This window comes from Rousettus aegyptiacus, unplaced genomic scaffold (assembly GCF_014176215.1).
Source record: "Rousettus aegyptiacus isolate mRouAeg1 unplaced genomic scaffold, mRouAeg1.p scaffold_m13_p_1, whole genome shotgun sequence".
NCBI lineage: Eukaryota > Metazoa > Chordata > Mammalia > Chiroptera > Pteropodidae > Rousettus > Rousettus aegyptiacus.
The window spans coordinates 88,355,223-88,372,622 of NW_023416284.1; the positions used below are offsets into that span (position 1 = coordinate 88,355,223).

General features: G+C 43.9%; 1 protein-coding gene across 4 annotated transcripts; it reads left to right on the forward strand.

Annotated features, from left to right (window-relative positions):
- The first annotated feature begins 3,736 nt into the window (after nucleotides 1-3,736).
- ABCF1 (ATP binding cassette subfamily F member 1) lies at nucleotides 3,737-16,491 on the forward strand. 4 transcript variants are annotated; one of them, XM_016120648.2, is made up of 25 exons: nucleotides 3,737-3,885; nucleotides 7,465-7,511; nucleotides 7,719-7,805; nucleotides 7,964-8,090; nucleotides 8,230-8,267; nucleotides 8,350-8,457; nucleotides 9,127-9,201; nucleotides 9,284-9,397; nucleotides 10,241-10,345; nucleotides 10,562-10,684; nucleotides 11,121-11,221; nucleotides 11,322-11,407; nucleotides 11,680-11,819; nucleotides 11,900-12,048; nucleotides 12,363-12,446; nucleotides 12,644-12,768; nucleotides 12,908-13,020; nucleotides 13,151-13,322; nucleotides 13,482-13,556; nucleotides 13,648-13,718; nucleotides 14,797-14,829; nucleotides 14,916-15,084; nucleotides 15,269-15,333; nucleotides 15,414-15,486; nucleotides 15,625-16,491. In XM_016120648.2, the coding sequence occupies exons 1-25, from the start codon at nucleotides 3,813-3,815 to the stop codon at nucleotides 15,789-15,791; spliced, it is 2,520 nt and encodes an 839-aa protein (XP_015976134.1). In that variant the 5' UTR covers nucleotides 3,737-3,812; the 3' UTR covers nucleotides 15,792-16,491. The 4 variants fall into 4 exon arrangements, with proteins under 4 accessions (XP_015976134.1, XP_036093799.1, XP_015976135.1 ...); XM_036237906.1 differs by having other exon boundaries at nucleotides 7,967-8,090; XM_036237904.1 differs by lacking the exon at nucleotides 3,737-3,885 and adding an exon at nucleotides 3,969-4,196.
- The last annotated feature ends 909 nt before the right edge of the window (nucleotides 16,492-17,400 follow it).

Sequence of the window (17,400 nt, forward strand, 5' to 3'; positions counted from 1 at the left end):
CCTGGGAGCGTTGTTCACCTGGATGCGCTCAGTGACCAGAGAGTCCACATCTAACCCTTAAGCTCAGCGTCATCTCTGCATTTTTAAGCATGTGCAGCAACAAGCACCCTTTTTGGGCCACCGACCATGCATCCAGCCCCACTCTTTGGCCTCGGCACACATACCAACTCTACCATTGTAATGACAGAATGGCACACATTGCTTCTGTGAAGTGACATCCTTCTGATACTTGGTGGCTTTTTGGATATGTATACCCTTGATGGCCTGGGCAGTTTTCACAAGTGTTCTTAAAGTGAACAAGAAGATTTGAGCCTCTTGATATTGTGGGGTTTTCTAGGTCAAGTGAATAGCAAACCATTTTCAGAGGTCACCACAGGCTGCTATGGGAAGAGCTATTTAAATTTATTTTCTTTTGTCAAAACTTATTTTTAATTGTAGTTGACATATGATATAATGTTAGGTTCAGGTGTACAAAATAGTGATTTAACATTTACATACCTTACAAAGTAATCACTGCAATAAGTCTAATAACCATCTGTCATTACACATAGTTATTATGATATCGACTATATTCTCTGTGCTGTACTTTACATCTTCATGTGTTGTTATAACTAGAACTTTGTAATCCCTTCCTCTTTGGCAACCAACAATTTGTTCTGTGTATCTGTGACTTTGTTTCTGTTTTGTTTTGTTTGTTCATTTGTTTTTTAGATTCCACATATAAGTGAAATTATATGGAATTTGTCTTTCTCTGTCCTACTTACTTCACTCAACATAATACTTTCTAGGTTCATCCATGTTGTCACAAATGGCAAGATTTCGTTCATTTTTATGGCTAAGTAATATTCTGTTGTATGTGTATGTGTGTGTCTTTATCCATTTGTATGTGTGTGTTCTGTTATATATGTGCATGTGTGTGTCTTTATCCATTTGTCTATTGATGGATGCTTGGATTACTTCCATATCTTGGTTATTGTAAATAATGCTGCAATGAATATAAGGGTGCCCATATCTTTTCAAATTAATGTCTTGAATTTCTTCAGATAAATGCACAGAAGTGGAATTTCTGGGTCATATGGTAGTTCTATTTTTAATTTTTGAGGAAACTCCATACTGTTTATCAGAGTGGCTGTACCAATTTACAATCCCACGAACTGTGCATGAGGATTCCCTTTTCTCCACATTCTTGCCACTGGTTATTTTTTGACTGATTAATGATAGCCATTCTGACAGGTGTGAAGTGATATCACCTTGTGGTTTTGATTTGAATTCCCCTAGTGATTAGTAATGTAGAGCGTCTCTTTATATGTCTATTTGTCATCTGTATGTCCTCTTTGGAGAAATGTCTATTCGGGTCCTCTGCTTTCAACTTTTCCCCATTGAGTATGATATTAGCTGTGAAATTTTCATATATGGCCTTTATTATGTTGAGATATATTCCCTCTATAGGTAGTGCAGTTTCTCCTCGCCTCTTTGGAAACTTTTGACGTTATTGCATTCTTTGTTTTTAATTTTTTTAAATTAAAATACAGCTAACATACAATATTCTATTAGATTCAGGTGTACACCATAGTTATTCAACATTTATATACCAATAGAAGTGATCACCATGATAAATCCAGCAACCATCTGACACCATACAATGCTATCACAATATTATTGACTATATTCCCTATGTTGTACACCACATCTTCATGACTTTTTTGTTTTATATTTGAACCTCTTATTGCCCTTTACCTCCCCCCACACACTTTTTCGATTTTTCAGTTATAATTGACATTCAATATTATTTTACATTAGTTTCAGGTGTATACTATAGTGTTTAGTCATTTATATAATTTATAAAGTGATCCCCTGACTAGTCTAGCACCCACCTAGCACTGTATATAGTTATTACCATATTATTGACTATATTCCTTATGGTATGCTTTACATATCCATGATTATTTCATAACTAATAATTTGTACTTCTTAATTCCTTCACCTTTATCACCTCACCCCTTAATTCCCCTCCCATCTGGCAACCATCAGCCTGTTCCCTGCATCTATGAGTCTGTTTCTGTTTTGTTTATTTTTTCTTTAGATTCCATATATAAGTGATTTCATATGGTATTTGACTTATTTCACTTAGTACAATACCTTCCAGGTCTATCCATGTTGTTGCAAATGGTAAGATTTCAATCTTTTTTTTTTCTGGCCAAGTAATATTCCATTATATACGTGTACCACAATTTCTTTATCCAGTCATTTACTGATGGGCACTTAGCTTGCTTCCCTATCTTGACTATTGTAAATAATGCTGCAGTGAACATAGTGGTGCATGTATCTTGTCAAATTAGTGTTTTGGATTTCTTTGGATAAATACCCAGAAATGGAATTGCTGGGTTATATGGTACTTCTATTTTTAATTTATTGAGGAAACTCCATACTATTTTCCATAGTGGCTACACCAATATGCAACTGGTGGTACAATTTCTTGATGTCAGGAAATGTGGAAGAGACAAAGGCTTGAGGAATAAAAACACAAGCTCAGTTTTGTACATATTAATTTGAGATGTTTATCAGAGATCGCAGAGAGTATGTCCAATAAGCAATTTGATTACTGAGACTGAAGCTTAGGGCAGAAGTAGAGGCCAACAAGAGACTTTTGGGCATCTTCATCAGTTATGGATGGTATTTAAAAATCATGAGACATGGGTAATAAGTTTAAATAAGTGTGTCAAATAATGGGCCTCAAGTAACTCCAATATTTAGGTTTCAGGAGGAGGTGCCAGGAAAGGAGGGAAGAGGCAGTAGCCACTGAGATGGAAAGCAAATTTGGAGAGAGCACTGTTCATAAAGTAAAAGGAAGGAGCGACCATCTGTATTACATGCTGCTAGGAGACTGAATAGGATAAGGACAGAGAACTGCCCCTAATCTGTTGACCCTTGGCAAGGTGGATTCATGCCATTCAGCAATCGTAGTTTAAGGATAGAATGAGAGTTGATAGGGCTGATAGGCCCCTTACCATTAAACAGTAGTGTTAGAAGTGAACCCAAATCATGATTGTGGTGATGGTTTAATGGATGTGTGTATATATGTGTGTGTGTATATATATATGTATATATACACTATATATCTATATATCTACCTATATAGATCTATATAGACATATAGATATAAACACATATCTATATGTCTATATAGATCTATATAGGTAGATATATAGATACACACACATATATTAAAACTTAACCAATGACTGCACTTTGCCGTTTACCCGTCAATGTAGTGTATGTGCATTTTATTGTATATTACACCTCAATAAAGCTTTTGCAAAATAATAATAATAATAATAAATAAGTAAATCCAAGCTTCACCGCACCGTGCTTTCTGTTAGGCTACACATATATCAACACTAGACTGACAAGGCTTCTTCATTAGTACACCCACCGACCCTTTCTGCCCCTAAGCGGCTGGTCGAAGGCAGCATCCACTAAAAAAATGAAAAGGATGCCTCCACTCTGTAGTAATTAGTCAAGCGGCATCGCGGAGTCACGGAGCAGGGATCACCATAAGGTGTTAAAGCTCTGCTTCGGAGCCTAGAGCAGGCAGACATCGACCCCGCCCTGTCACTGCCTACCACGCCCCCACTCGGCCGCAGGAACGCCCCCGAGAAGAAGGGAAAGAGAGCACGTGTGCCGGGCGGGGCCGGCTGTGGTGGCACAGAGATCCCGCCTCATTCCGAGCCCCGCGCGCCATTCGGAGCCCCACGCTGCCGGAAACGGAAATAGCACACGGTGCTGCCTGAGTAGCCATAACTGCCACCGCCATGCCGAAAGCACCCAGGCAGCAGCCGCCTGAGCCCGAGTGGATCGGGGATGGAGAGAGCACGAGCTCCGCAGGTGAGACTCGTGGGGAGGGAGGGAAAAAGAGAGGCGAGTGCGCGTGTTTTAGGAGAGGGTCGCCAGACGCTAGGTTGACCGGGCCGTGCGGAGTTACTGCGCATGCGTGCAATGGGGCGGAGAAGTTTGCCCCGGCAGCAGTGGGTTTGGGGTGGCGGCGAAAAAGGTGGTGTGTTGCGCACGAGTTTAAGTGGGACTGGGCAAGAGACAGGGAAAAGTATGTGCTACCGAGGGAGAGATGGGGAGAAATGAGAAAGTCTTCTCTTTTGGACATCTTCCGGACCACAGTATTCTACATCCCACAGAAATATGTAAGCTCTGCTTGGACCTCATACCCCCGCTGCCTCGCACAAATAAAGACACGCCTCTCGAGAGGCCACGATCCCTTCCACTTCTCAAGAGAGGTTGACTCCTTCATGGGCTCTTTGATAAGACACATCTTACTCAAGTGGATCAAGAGCGAAGATGCTGGGTGTTGGAATGGGGGTTAAGGTTTACTTGAAAACAGCGAATGTTTGTTGAGCACCTATCTTTAATAAAGCACTGTATATCCAGTGCTTTGAGGAGGGGAGGAAAAAATATGAGGCTTGAAGACAGTTTAAGGGGGAGATAAAATGGATACAAATAATTACAGTAGGTTCCCAGTGACTAATTTTACAAGCATTTATTGTCTGCCTATTGTATACTTGGTACTGTGCAGAAGAAATGGTTATATAGTGATAAAAGATAAGCCTTGTTTTGAAGGGGTGCCCAGTCTAGTGGAGGAGACAGAGCATTAATTAGACAGTAGTTGAAAGAGTGTGATGAGTATGCTTGAGAATGCTACAGGACTGAGAAGAGGAGAGGCATCTGTTTAAACAAGTAGGGTAGGAGTGTCTGCAAATCCTTCAAGAGTTCATGAACTCTTGAAGGATCAGTATGAGTTAGCAAGGGGAAGAGCATTCCAAACAGAGGAAGAAGTATGTGCAAAGCTAGAGATGCAGGTGAGTGTGTTTGGTACCCACTGTTGGGTGACTAAGGTGACGGTGTTGGAAAGATGTGTAGAAAACAAATAGTGGAAGACTTTATAGACTATTCCGAGGAGTTTAATCCTAAAGACATTAAGGAGGGCCTATGGAAGTGCATAAGGAATGATACGATCAGTTCACCCTGACAACACTAAGCAGTGGAGAATGGCTCGAAGTGGTGAAGATTGCAGGCCGGGAGACCATTAGGAGGTTCTTACAGTGATCCAGGTGAGAAATGGTAAGAGAGTAAACTAAAGCAGTGACAATTAAAGTTATTAAGGAAGTGGCATTGACCGAACTGGGAACTGACTAATGGAAGGGAGACAAATTAGGGATGACACTCAAGTAACTCAGTGGGTAGTAGACTATTGAAAGCAGTATTGCTTGTAGAGTGGGGAGTGGAAATAGATAAGGCCAGCTTTTGAATGCTGAGTTGGAGCTTTCTGAGAAATTTCATAGGAGATGGCAAGGAGAAAGCTTGTTTAGTGGCTGTGGAGAAAAACAGTAAAGACAGACAAGTATAGTTGAAGTGTTGCATGTGGAGAAGTCTCCTTTAGTAAGCAGATTGTAAGCAAAAAGAGTACAGGAGATGAGAATCCAAAAGAACCTCGACAATTAAGGGGACTAAGGTAGGGAAGGAGGCTGAGGAGATGAAACTGAAGAAGGCAAGCAGCCAGAGACACTGGAGACAAACCAGAAGCAAGTGGGATTCCTAAAGTTAAGTAATGATAGGAGAGAAGTAAAAGGATGAGGAGGTAGGTAGCATTTCAAGTTAAGCAAATAAGGACTAAAAAAGTACTTTTTGGGTTGAGCAATAAAGGAAACAATGGCAATTTTGTCAAAAGTAGCATTCATTAGGAAATGATACCCAAAGCCTGTTTCAGTACGTTCAAAACGGAATGGGAGATAAGGAAGTAGAGCTAGTGTGGATTAAGCTTTTGAGACTCAGTGAAGATGGGACAGAAATTGGAGAAGGAGATTATAAGATTAAGAAAAGTGTTTTATTTGACTTTGAAATTAGGAGCATCTTAAGTGATGTAATTAAAAGGAAGGAGACATTAGAGAAGAGATGGAAGATACAACATAGCTTTAGTTACAGTTAGCCTACTTCTTGGTGATTACACTTTATCACAGTTGAACCTGTACACAGGCTTTTCTTCTTCCTGTGGTCAGGAGGAACAGTGATGTTTAAAGTACAAAAGAGAGTTGAAGAAAAGATGGTATGGTTATGTTAGTCCTTGGGAAGAAGCTACTGTCTGGGATTTTTCACTTCTCAGTGTTGTCAAGGTGAGCTGATCATGTCAGTCCTTCTTATGTACTGCACTGGGGCCTCCTTCTTAGTGCCTTAGGATTAGACTGCTTGGAATAGCATATAAAGCCTTTCTTTCTCCTGCATTTTTTTCCACTTCATCACACTAGTCACCCAAGACTGAGGTTGGATTTTGAAATGTGTTCCATGTGGAAGACAGGTTAAGCAAAGAGGACATAAGCATGCCTGGGACTAAATCAAGGAGTGAGGAGAAGCCAGAACACAGGTGGGTGGGAAAACAGGTATAGCAGAAAAGGTAGGATAGGGCCCTTTTTATCTGTGAAGCCCTAAATTACGGGGATTGTCCTCATTAATCTTCCATTTTTGGCATTGTAGACATTCAGTAAAACTTTCCTAAATAAATGCTTACTGTAGGTTACAAGGAATTCTGGTCTTAATGTGGTAGATAGCAAAAAGCCATTGTTTTTGTGCATTTTTATTTGTTTTTTGGTTTTTTGTTTGTTTCTTTAAGCTGAATGATTGATTACAAGAGTGCTTTTAGATGGGATGGTTTGGATAGGCCTGGACATCAAGAGAAATCACTAAGATGATGGTTGCCTCCCAGTCTGATGGAAGGAGGGAGACAGGGAGTTAAATATAGTACCCTTCCTTCAGGAAGAGCAGGATGGACAGAAGGGAGGAACTAGGATTTGTTCAAACAGTAAACTTATTTACTACCCATGTTACTCCCTGGGAACACAAGCTAAATAGTCTCAGGTGGCTCTCTAGGATGAAAGACTGTTAAGTATAATACAGTGTGATTTGTGCTAGAGTATTGTACGAGCAGAGCAGGTGAGGCATAGACACAGATGTTTATTTACTTACCAGACAGCTCTGTTTACATGACCTGCAGGTTTCACAAGCAGCATTCCCAAACTGAACTTATACTATCTTCATTCTTTCTTTCCCCCTTGGGTGGGAGGAGCAGGGAGAGGGGACCTTCTCTTCCACTATATCTCAAGTTAATAAATGATACTAGTAGCCCAACTAATATTTCCAGCTAAAACCATAGGAATTATCATTGACCACACTGTTCTTCCCACTACTACCTTCACCCTCTGAATTCTGCTTTTTCTCTCCCACTGCCACCCTAGACCAAGCTACCATTGTCTGTTCTGTAGGACAGTGCAGATGTTTAGGGGATGATAATTAAACTAGAAAAAGTAGTAAAATAGGGTAGAGGCCACTGAGGGTTTTGCAGAGGAAACCAGGCTGCTTTGCAATTTGCAGATAAGCATTCACAATATCTGTTAAACCTTCTAGACAAGGTGGTGAAGAAAGGGAAGAAGGACAAGAAGACCAAAAAGACGGTGAGGAAATAAGTGTTGAAAATGAGAATTGATCATGTTTGCAAACAAAATATGGCCATGTGAGGAAGGTGGGAGGTCTGAGGGGGGGGGCAGAAAAGATCTTAAGAGGGGAAGCAGGTCGAGGGTGGAAGGGAGGGTCAGTGGGCCTGTGTATGGCAGAGGGGCTTGGTTGATCTCTGAGCTATGTCGACCTGTTTCTCTTTATAGTTCTTTGAAGAGCTAGCAGTAGAAGATAAACAGGCTGGGGAAGAGGAAAAAGTGCTTAAAGAAAAGGAGCAGCAGCAGCACCAACAGGTACAAGTGTCGGGCTCACCAATCCTAAGAGGTCGTGGGTTCACCAATCCCTCTCCAGCCCACATTGGTTTACCCAGTTAATGGAGAACTCTCTGTGAGGAAGAGATACCACAGGGGCCTGGGCCTTAGCCTCATTCTCTCACTTTCTTTGCTTTTAGCAGCAAAAAAAGAAACGAGACACTCGAAAAGGCCGGCGGAAGAAGGATACAGACAATGATGGAGAGGAGAAAGAGCTCATGGAGCGTCTTAGGAAGCTCTCAGTGCCAGCCAGTGATGAGGACGAGGGTAAACGATCTGAGGGGAATGGCAGCCTGGAATTCCTGAGCCATAAAGAGAGAAGTGTATCGTCCTAGATATTTGAGTTAGTTTAGTTTGAGGGGCCTCATCTTCTTTTCTGCCTCATCTTCTTTCCTTGTCATTTCAGTGCCTGCCCCAATACCCCGAGGAGGGAAGAAAACCAAGGTAAGCCATCTGTGTGGTAAACAGAGACCTCAGGTGCAGCCTTGACCATCCTGCTGACTTCTCTGGCCCTTTCATTCTCCAGGGTGGTAATGTTTTTGCAGCCCTGATTCAGGATCAGAGTGAGGAAGAGGAGGAGGAAGAAAAACATCCTCCTAAGCCTGCCAAGCTAGAGAAGAATTGGATCAATAAGGTGAAAGTGGTGGCTTTGCCGGGCACTCCCACATAGGTAGCACCTTCCAGCTCTGGTGTGGTAATTGCCTGGCTTGTTTTCCTGCTTTTAAGCTAGTTCTAGGTCTGTCTTGCTTATACTGTCAAAACCAGCTTTTTAAAATACTCTATTCATCACTCAGAAATATACAGTGATTCTGTTGCTTTTAAGCTCAGCATCTAAAACAAAGGCCTTCAGGTCCTTGCTCTTCCACATGGACTTCTGTATATTATTACTTGGAACTCTTCCATGTGTACCTTTCAGATCACCCTGATCACATCTTGGCATCCAGTGGACTCTGTGTTAAAGCCTTTGTTCCTTATGCTGTGTCCTTTATCTTCCCTCAAACGCCTTCTCCAAGCCCACATCCATTACCTCTTCTCAGGATTTGCCCTCTTGAGGAAACCCTCCAGCACTGGTGCCATCTCACTTAATGTAGCTCACTTGCCTGACTCATGGGCCCTTAGGTTTGCAAATATTCTGTAGTTTTCCCTTTACTGTCTAGTCTCAAGTTGGAGGCTAGGGTTTTTCTGGGTCTCATTTCCTCCATAGCACTACTCAGTACAGTTAGCTTCTGGTCCTAGATTCCCTAGAAATGCTTATTAAGCAACAAGGTAGCAAAGTGTGTGTGTGTGTGTGTGTTCTTTCCAGGCTGTATCTGAGGAACAACAGCCGGGGCTCAAGTACAAAAAGGGAAAGGAAGACAAGTTAAAAGGAAAGGCCAAGGTGAGGGAATAATTGGCAGGAGGAGGTGCTGGGTCTCAAGTATTTAAGCATTTCATCAGACCTGCTAACTTTTCCATGTTAGCCTCAAAATAAATTTGCTGCTATGGACAATGAAGAGAAAGAGGAAGAAGAAAAAATAACAGAAGAAAAGGAGCCACCCAAGCAAGGGAAAGAGAAGGCCAGGAAGGCAGAACAGGTATATTTTGGTGTTGAGGAAAAGGAGGCCGGGATCTGGGGTTGCTGTTACTATTTCAGGAGTTGACAGACTTCTGTAAAGAAGGTGGTAGATAGTAAATATTTTTGGCTTTGCAGGCCACATACTATCTTTGACACATATTCTTCCTCTTTTTTTTTTTTTTTTTTAAATCTTCAAAGATGTAAAAACCGTTCTTAGCTCATTCATGGGTCATGTAAAAACACGTTGGGTCAGGTTTGACCTATGGGCCATAGTTTGCAACCCATGATCTTGAGTGAAAGTGAACTGACACTATCCTCGGATGATCTAGGTTCTGGCTTTGGCACTTATTGACTTTGCAACCTTGAGTATGTCTCCACTTCCTTGGTTCTTAATTATCTGCATGATATGAGGGGTTCTAGTAATCTCTAAGGTCCCCTATACCTCTAGTACTTTGTCATCTTGTGATTCTTCTGGATTTCTCAGTGGCTATGTGTTCGGACTTTTAGATCTTTTCTTTGCGTGTTAATGTGTAAACTGTAGAAACATTTGATAAATGAGGAAGAGAACTCATTAACGTTTATTGTCAGTTACGTTGAATTGGTAGTTGTATATACAGGGGCATATGCATTGTTAGACTTTATACATATGTATACCTGCCATTTGTCTTGTACCATTCCTTGAGGCAGAAATGACTAAAGGACTGCAAGGAGACTGGGTGGGTATGAGAATGAAAAAGGATCTACCAAGATACCTTAGGATTCTAGGTAGAGAAAGAGCTGACTGTGAAACCAAGGGTTGATAACATGAAATCTAAGTTCTAGAAGAGATCCCTCATTTTTTTCCTTCCTTTCATTCTCCCAGGGTTCAGAGGAAGAAGGAGAAGAGGAGGAAGAAGAAGGCGAGTCGAAGGCAAATGATCCCTATGCTCACCTTAGCAAAAAGGAGAAGAAAAAGCTGAAGAAACAGGTAAGACCTTGGGTTCTTAATGGTCAAAGGTAGGAGAACTTGATTTTTTTGAATGCTTCATTTGGGGGACAAGAAAGGGAGCTCTGAATGTTATTTGAAGTAAAACAATTGGAGTAAAGAAAGAATGGTGTTCGTGAACCTTGTCTCAGTGTCTGGTGACACAGGGCTATCTCATGGTGACATGAAACTGGCAAACAGTGGTTTTTCTCTCCTCAGTTGGAATATGAGCGCCAGGTAGCTTCGTTAAAAGCAGCCAATGCTGCTGAGAATGACTTCTCCGTGTCTCAAGCAGAGGTGTCTTCCCGCCAAGCCATGTTAGAAAATGCATCTGACATTAAGGTATAGTCTGAGAAGGCTTCTCCCATCCAGCTTTCCCAAGGAAGAGCCAGTTCTCTCATCTTTCCCTCAGTGGCCATGGTACCAAAAAAGTGGGGTGTGAGTGTCTTAATCCACTGGCAAGAAAGCTTGGAGGCGTTTTCCACATCTTAAGTTCTGCCAACTTGAGCAAGAAGATAGAAAAACCAGTAGAAGTATAGAGATCTACCCTTGGAGGGAAGTTGGGTAGGTCAGGTTGGACTGGCTTAGGATTTGGAAGATCCCTATTAGAGGCAGTAGACAAGGAAGGGACCCGTGTGGTAAGAAGAGCGGGATTATGCTGAAGGTCTTGTTTCGTAAGAGGCTTCCCTGGAGGGAGAAGGCTGTAGCTACCATCTGATGGAGAGAATTCTCATGTTCCTATTCCTTCCCTTTGCTTCTGCTTCCCTGATGACTGCAGCTAGAGAAGTTCAGCATCTCAGCCCATGGCAAGGAGTTATTCGTCAACGCAGACCTGTACATTGTGGCCGGCCGCCGCTATGGGCTAGTGGGACCCAATGGGTGAGGCGAGAAGGGGCTGGCGGTATAAAAAGGTAAAGGCTGAAAGGAAAAGAAGAGATTTCTCAGTAGTGGCCTGGTCCTAATAGTTCTTATTCCCTAGCAAGGGCAAGACAACTCTCCTCAAGCACATTGCTAACCGAGCCTTGAGCATCCCTCCCAACATTGATGTGTTGCTCTGTGAGCAAGGTGAGGTCACTAGTGGGAAAGGGGCTTGAGGGGTGGGCAGTTGAGGTAGCCAACCAAAAAGCAAAGAAATTGTGGTTGTGGGGTTGGAAAGGTTGTGTAGGGAGACTGGGGACTGGTATGTAGATGCTAAAGAAAGAATAAATGAGGGACTGGGATATTTTATTTGGAACAAGAACTGGGCAGTCCGGCAACCTAGAAATAGAGCTGAAGGGAAGAGGAAATAGGATTCTTGGCCCTTCGGGTAGCCTGACTGTTCTCCCCCTGCCTACCAGAGGTGGTAGCAGATGAAACGCCAGCGGTGCAGGCTGTTCTTCGAGCTGACACAAAGCGATTGAAGCTGCTGGAAGAGGAGCGGCAGCTTCAGAGTCAGCTGGAGCAGGGGGATGACACAGCTGCCGAGAGGCTAGAGAAGGTAGAGGAGATGGCACAGGGGACGCAGACTAAGACTTGGGGGTTCCTGCAATCTTCGGACATGTGTCCTCTTGCTCCCAGGTTTATGAGGAATTGCGGGCTACCGGGGCAGCAGCTGCAGAGGCCAAAGCCCGGCGGATCTTGGCTGGTCTGGGCTTCGACCCTGAAATGCAGAATCGTCCCACACAGAAGTTCTCGGGGGGCTGGCGCATGCGTGTCTCCCTGGCAAGGTGGGCCACTCACCTCACCAGCCTCAAACCACCACCAGGTCCCCTCTTCCCATACTTCCAAGGCCAGTAGAGAGGTTCGAGGCTAATTTTTGTCTCCTTTACTGTCTGTGTTGTCAGACTTCAGGTCTTTTCTCCATTTCTCTCCATACCTGGTGTATGTTTTCATGATGAGTTCTGCACAGGAACTTCTCTAAGAAGAGATTGGGAAAGAGTGTTCATGGTCTCAGGCTATACCTACCCAGAGCCTTCTTTGGGGTTCTCTAAGCAAGGATCTTCCTCTCTCTGACCCTATACTTTGCTGCCCAACTTTCTAGGGCGCTCTTTATGGAGCCCACACTGCTGATGTTGGATGAGCCAACTAACCACCTGGACCTCAATGCTGTCATCTGGCTCAATAAGTGAGTTGCCCTTGATTACAGTTTCTGCATCATTGGTTCTCATTTTGTCCTTTTTTCCAATAGCTGTTCTTTACTATGCCCTTGATAGCTCTCAATCCAATCATTTATCTTTTACTCCCTGCCCCCATTGTCTACTTCTCTGGATTCATACCTGACTTGACCATTGTGACATTTCCAAACTCTTTTCTAAAACCTAGCTATCTTCAGGGCTGGCGGAAGACGTTGCTTATCGTCTCTCATGACCAGGGCTTCCTGGATGATGTCTGCACTGATATTATTCATCTCGATGCCCAGCGTCTCCATTACTATAGGGGCAATTACAGTAAGTAGGATCACTTGTGACTGGAGGAAAGGGATGGGGCTCTGAAAAGAGGCCTGGGAGGAAGGGCCATAGGGGCATGGTGATACACTAGATTTTTTCAGAATCTAGATATTGATGCCCATCTCCTCTTTTGCCCCAGTGACCTTCAAGAAGATGTACCAGCAGAAGCAGAAAGAACTACTGAAGCAGTATGAGAAGCAGGAGAAAAAGCTAAAGGAGCTAAAGGCGGGTGGCAAGTCCACCAAGCAGGCGGTGAGCAGATGGGGTTCTTCCTGGTATGGAGGGGGTCTTCTCGGGAGAATGAGCAGACTCTGAGACACCAACCTACATTTCAGTGAATGCTATGAGGATGTGGATTTCTCCCTTTCCCCTTCTTCTCCAGGAAAAGCAAACAAAGGAAGCCCTGACTCGGAAGCAGCAGAAATGCCGACGGAAAAACCAGGATGAGGAATCACAAGAGGCCCCTGAGCTCCTGAAGCGCCCCAAGGAGTACACTGTGCGCTTCACATTTCCCAACCCGCCGCCGCTCAGCCCTCCTGTGCTGGGTCTGCATGGTGAGCACCTGTAGCCCCCAGCAGCACAGGACAGGAGTATGGGTACCCCAGTCCTCCACTCAGCATGGGACCAGTTTCTCTTCAAGGCTTGGAACATTGTGGCAGGGACTTTCGGGGTAACTGAAAAGAAAAGAAACTGGTTTTTTTCCTGGCTTACAGGTGTGACATTTGGCTATGAGGGGCAGAAACCACTCTTTAAGAATCTGGATTTTGGCATTGACATGGATTCAAGAAGTGAGTTGATGTCAGGTGACTCGGATGTGGAGTAGGAGCCACAGGGAGAGTTTGTGGGCACATCTTTGACCACCCGTTTTGCTTCCTGCAGTCTGCATCGTGGGCCCTAATGGCGTGGGGAAAAGTACCCTGCTCTTGCTGCTGACTGGCAGGCTGACCCCGGTGAGTTCTGGAGCCAGGAAGAGAGGACTGTAACAGGAGTGCGTGGGACGCATGAAAACATGGCTGTAAGAGGCTAGAATCAGGGAGCCCCTTGTACAGGGGAAAGTCAAATACAGAATTCATTACAGATGACTCATTTCTTTAAGTGGTAGAGGACAGTTTAAATCAGTTCAAGGAGGAAAGCCAGGAGAATGGGGTTCAGACTGGGGATACCCCCATGTGTATTTTGGTTATATAAAAATGTGTTTCTTAAACAATGATTCAATATATCATAAGCCAAAGAAAAATTAGAGATACCCAGTATTAATTATGATAGATTGCTTTCTCTTTCTTTTCTTTGCAAAAAGTGCATGTCTTTTTTTTTAACAATTGGTCTATCATGCATGTTCTGTAGCCAGCTTTTTCCAGGTAATATACATCAACCATTTTTTATGCCAATAATTAATGTGTGTATTTTATATGGATCTACCATAATTTATTTGTCAGTCATTTAGATTGCTTCTGATTTTTTTTAGTGAAAGACAGTACTATAGTAAATATTCTTATTGTATCTCTTTATGAATTGTTTTTCCTTAGTGTAAATTACTTGGAATTGCTTTTAGGACTTTAGCAGTATATTGCCACATAGTGCTGTAGATAGGTTGTAGCCGTCTGTACTTCCTCCAGGAAAGTGTTGAGAGGGCCCTTTCCTCACACCCACAGAGGGTAGATCTTTAGAAAACTGCTCCTAGATCCTCCCACAAACTGCTCTTTACTCCCATCTGAGGTGGGACCCTGAAAACGTGCTATTCATGAGTCTTATTGGATGGGATGGGGTGTTCTTTGGTTGTGGTCAGTACCCTCCTGGTTCTGAATCTGTGCTTTTGTCTCCCCTCCTTTATTCTTGTTGCCTTTTGCCCTGTACTCTGATTTCCTGGGTATGCCTTTGCCATGTTAGGAAGAGTGTCCATGTTCCCTTTTTCCCACTGACCTATTCCCCAGCCCCATCTAGTATTTGTCTCCCCTTCAGAAAAGTTGGGATATGGAGCTGTGGCATCTTTTTACTTTTTCTTGTCTTAACCACGCTCCTTCCTTGCAGACTCGTGGGGAAATGAGAAAGAACCACCGGCTGGTAAGTTGGCTTTGGGAAATCAGGGAGTAAGAGTCCAATAGAGGAAGTAAGACTTTCACTAACTACCTTTCTCTTCTCTGGGGCAGAAAATTGGCTTCTTCAACCAGCAGTATGCAGAGCAGCTGCGCATGGAGGAGACACCTACTGAGTATTTGCAGCAGGGCTTCAACCTGCCTTACCAGGATGCCCGGAAGTGCCTGGGCCGCTTTGGCCTTGAGAGTCATGCCCACACCATCCAGATCTGCAAACTCTCTGGTACCACTGTAGGGTGCTGGGAAGGTGACCTCTTCCTCAGTATTTATAGCTACAGACCGTACCTAGAGGCAGAAAGGAAGAAGAACCAGAGCTTGGGGGACGTCCACACACACAGACATATTCAGGGTTTACCTACAGAAATGTAAGGCAGAGGTGTGATAGACCTCCTTTTTGTTTGCTGCAGGTGGGCAGAAAGCCCGAGTTGTGTTTGCAGAGCTGGCCTGTCGGGAGCCTGATGTCCTCATCTTGGTGAGTGTGCTGGACTCTGGGAGAGGGGTTAGTTGCAGGTAGGAGTTGTAACACTCAGTCATAGAATGCCTTCTCTACAGGATGAGCCCACCAATAACTTGGACATTGAGTCAATTGATGCCCTAGGGGAGGCCATCAACGAATATAAGGGTGGTGAGTCAGCTCAGAACGTCCTCTCCTCCTCTTTCCCTTGGGGACCAGGCCACAGTGTCCTTTGGCGAGGGCTCTTTCATGTTCTGGTTCCGTCTTCCTCCTTTCTCCCACCTTCATTCTCACCATCTTTTCTCAAAGCTGTGATCGTTGTCAGCCACGATGCCCGACTCATCACAGAAACCAACTGCCAGCTGTGGGTGGTGGAGGAGCAGAGCGTTAGCCAAATCGATGGTGACTTCGAGGACTACAAGCGGGAGGTGTTGGAGGCCCTGGGTGAAGTCATGGTCAGCCGCCCCCGAGAGTGATTTTTCCTTCCTGGAAGTCTTCTGGAAGACCTACTGGCGTGGCCTAAATGTCTCCTGTTGTCAGCTCTGTCTCCACTCAGAAGCCTGCTTCTGGTCTGCAGCCAACCCAGCATAGGGAGGCAGAGCTTGGTCTTGATGTGACTAGGATACCACTTTGCTTCCTTTGCTCTGAAAGATTTGTCTGTTTGCTTTTCTTTAGATAACTGAGTTGGCCTTATTTATGACATTCCTCTATGCAAACAGAGGTGACCTTTGTCAAACTCATGTGGCCAGTAGTCTTGAGATTCTTTCATCACTCGACAGCCTGCCTCTTGTCCACCTTAAAGCTTTAGGCCCAGCGGCCCCCTGGTCTTTGAGTGGTGGTGCTCTTTTTTGGTGGATTTTGTGCTGACTTCAGGATACAAACAGCTGTTGCAGCTCAAGCTGCAGCAGAGGTCTGAGGCCTATGCTGTTAACGTGAGTTTGGTGCCTGCAGTCTCCTGCCTGGTTGGGGACTTGGGGACAGGAATGCTGCTGAACTTGAATCTCCCTTTACAAGAGGAGGAAATAAAGGAAGGCGTTGTCGCCATGTCGCCACCCTGTCACAGTTGGGAGATTCGTGGGAGCTAGAACTGTTTTCAATTTTGATTGGCTTTATTCAGTTTTCTAGCAGCATTTAGTATCCTCTCTTCCCCACTAATACACATGGAGCTAACTTGCAGTCTTACTGTACTGTAGATGGTGCTTGCTGTTTGAGGAGCCTCCCACCCTTCCCTCAACCCTTCAGACAAGGAGCGGGAAAGTGATTCATCCCTTCCATCCAGGATACTTGGGTCTCTCACTGTCCAAACTCTGCTGTATGGTTAGGGACCAGAGTGCTGATCCTCTCAAAAGTTACAAAATCAACTGACATATACAGTACAGTGGGGTATACAAGAAGGGACAAGATCTGCCTTCATGAATAGGTAGAGAAGACTTAGAAAATAAGACATGAGTGTACAGTGTAATACGATTCATTGCCAGTGTGTGGTTCTCTAGATTCTAAGTTCCCACATGTTCATAGAAAGGAAAGATTATCTGGAACCTGATTATTTGGCAGGGTCACTTGAGGGCAGACTTTAAAAAATAGCCATTTTTGGAACCTAGGAAAAGAGCAGATCCTAAAGCTTGAAGAAAAACTGGCATCTAATTAAACATGGCTGGTGTGGCCACCTTTGTTAGACTAAGGTTGGAGAGGTGGGTTTGGAAATTAAAGTACAAGTGGCAAATAGTGGTAATTTTAGATAGTGACGGATAAAGTAAGCTGTTGAAACAAGGTGTACCCCATAACTTCCATGGGGATGAGGTAATCCTGAACCAGAGAGGAATGGAAAGGACAGGACAGATGGAAAGACCCAGGTGTGGGATTTGGTGAGAGAGGATGATCAGATGTATCCATTTCAGGGAGACTATGAAAAGCTTTTTGGTTAAGTCTGAGTTTGGAAATTAAATTTGGGAGACTATTCTCTGGCCAAACGAAAAAGTAATACTGGGCCTCATGTACAAGGTTTATACTAGAAATGAAGGTTTGGTATGGAGATAGTTGCAGAACTTCTGTAAGGGGACATTTCTAAATTAGAGATAAAGCAGC

Excerpts from the sequence above, each read along its gene's own strand:
- ABCF1 (XM_016120648.2), top strand. The coding sequence starts at position 3,813 with ATGCCGAAAGCACCCAGGCAGCAGCCGCCTGAGCCCGAGTGGATCGGG. Across the intron at positions 10,346-10,561 it reads AGAAAAAGCTGAAGAAACAG|TTGGAATATGAGCGCCAGGT; the intron begins GTAAGACCTTGG and ends TTCTCTCCTCAG. Across the intron at positions 13,719-14,796 it reads TGACTGGCAGGCTGACCCCG|ACTCGTGGGGAAATGAGAAA; the intron begins GTGAGTTCTGGA and ends CCTTCCTTGCAG.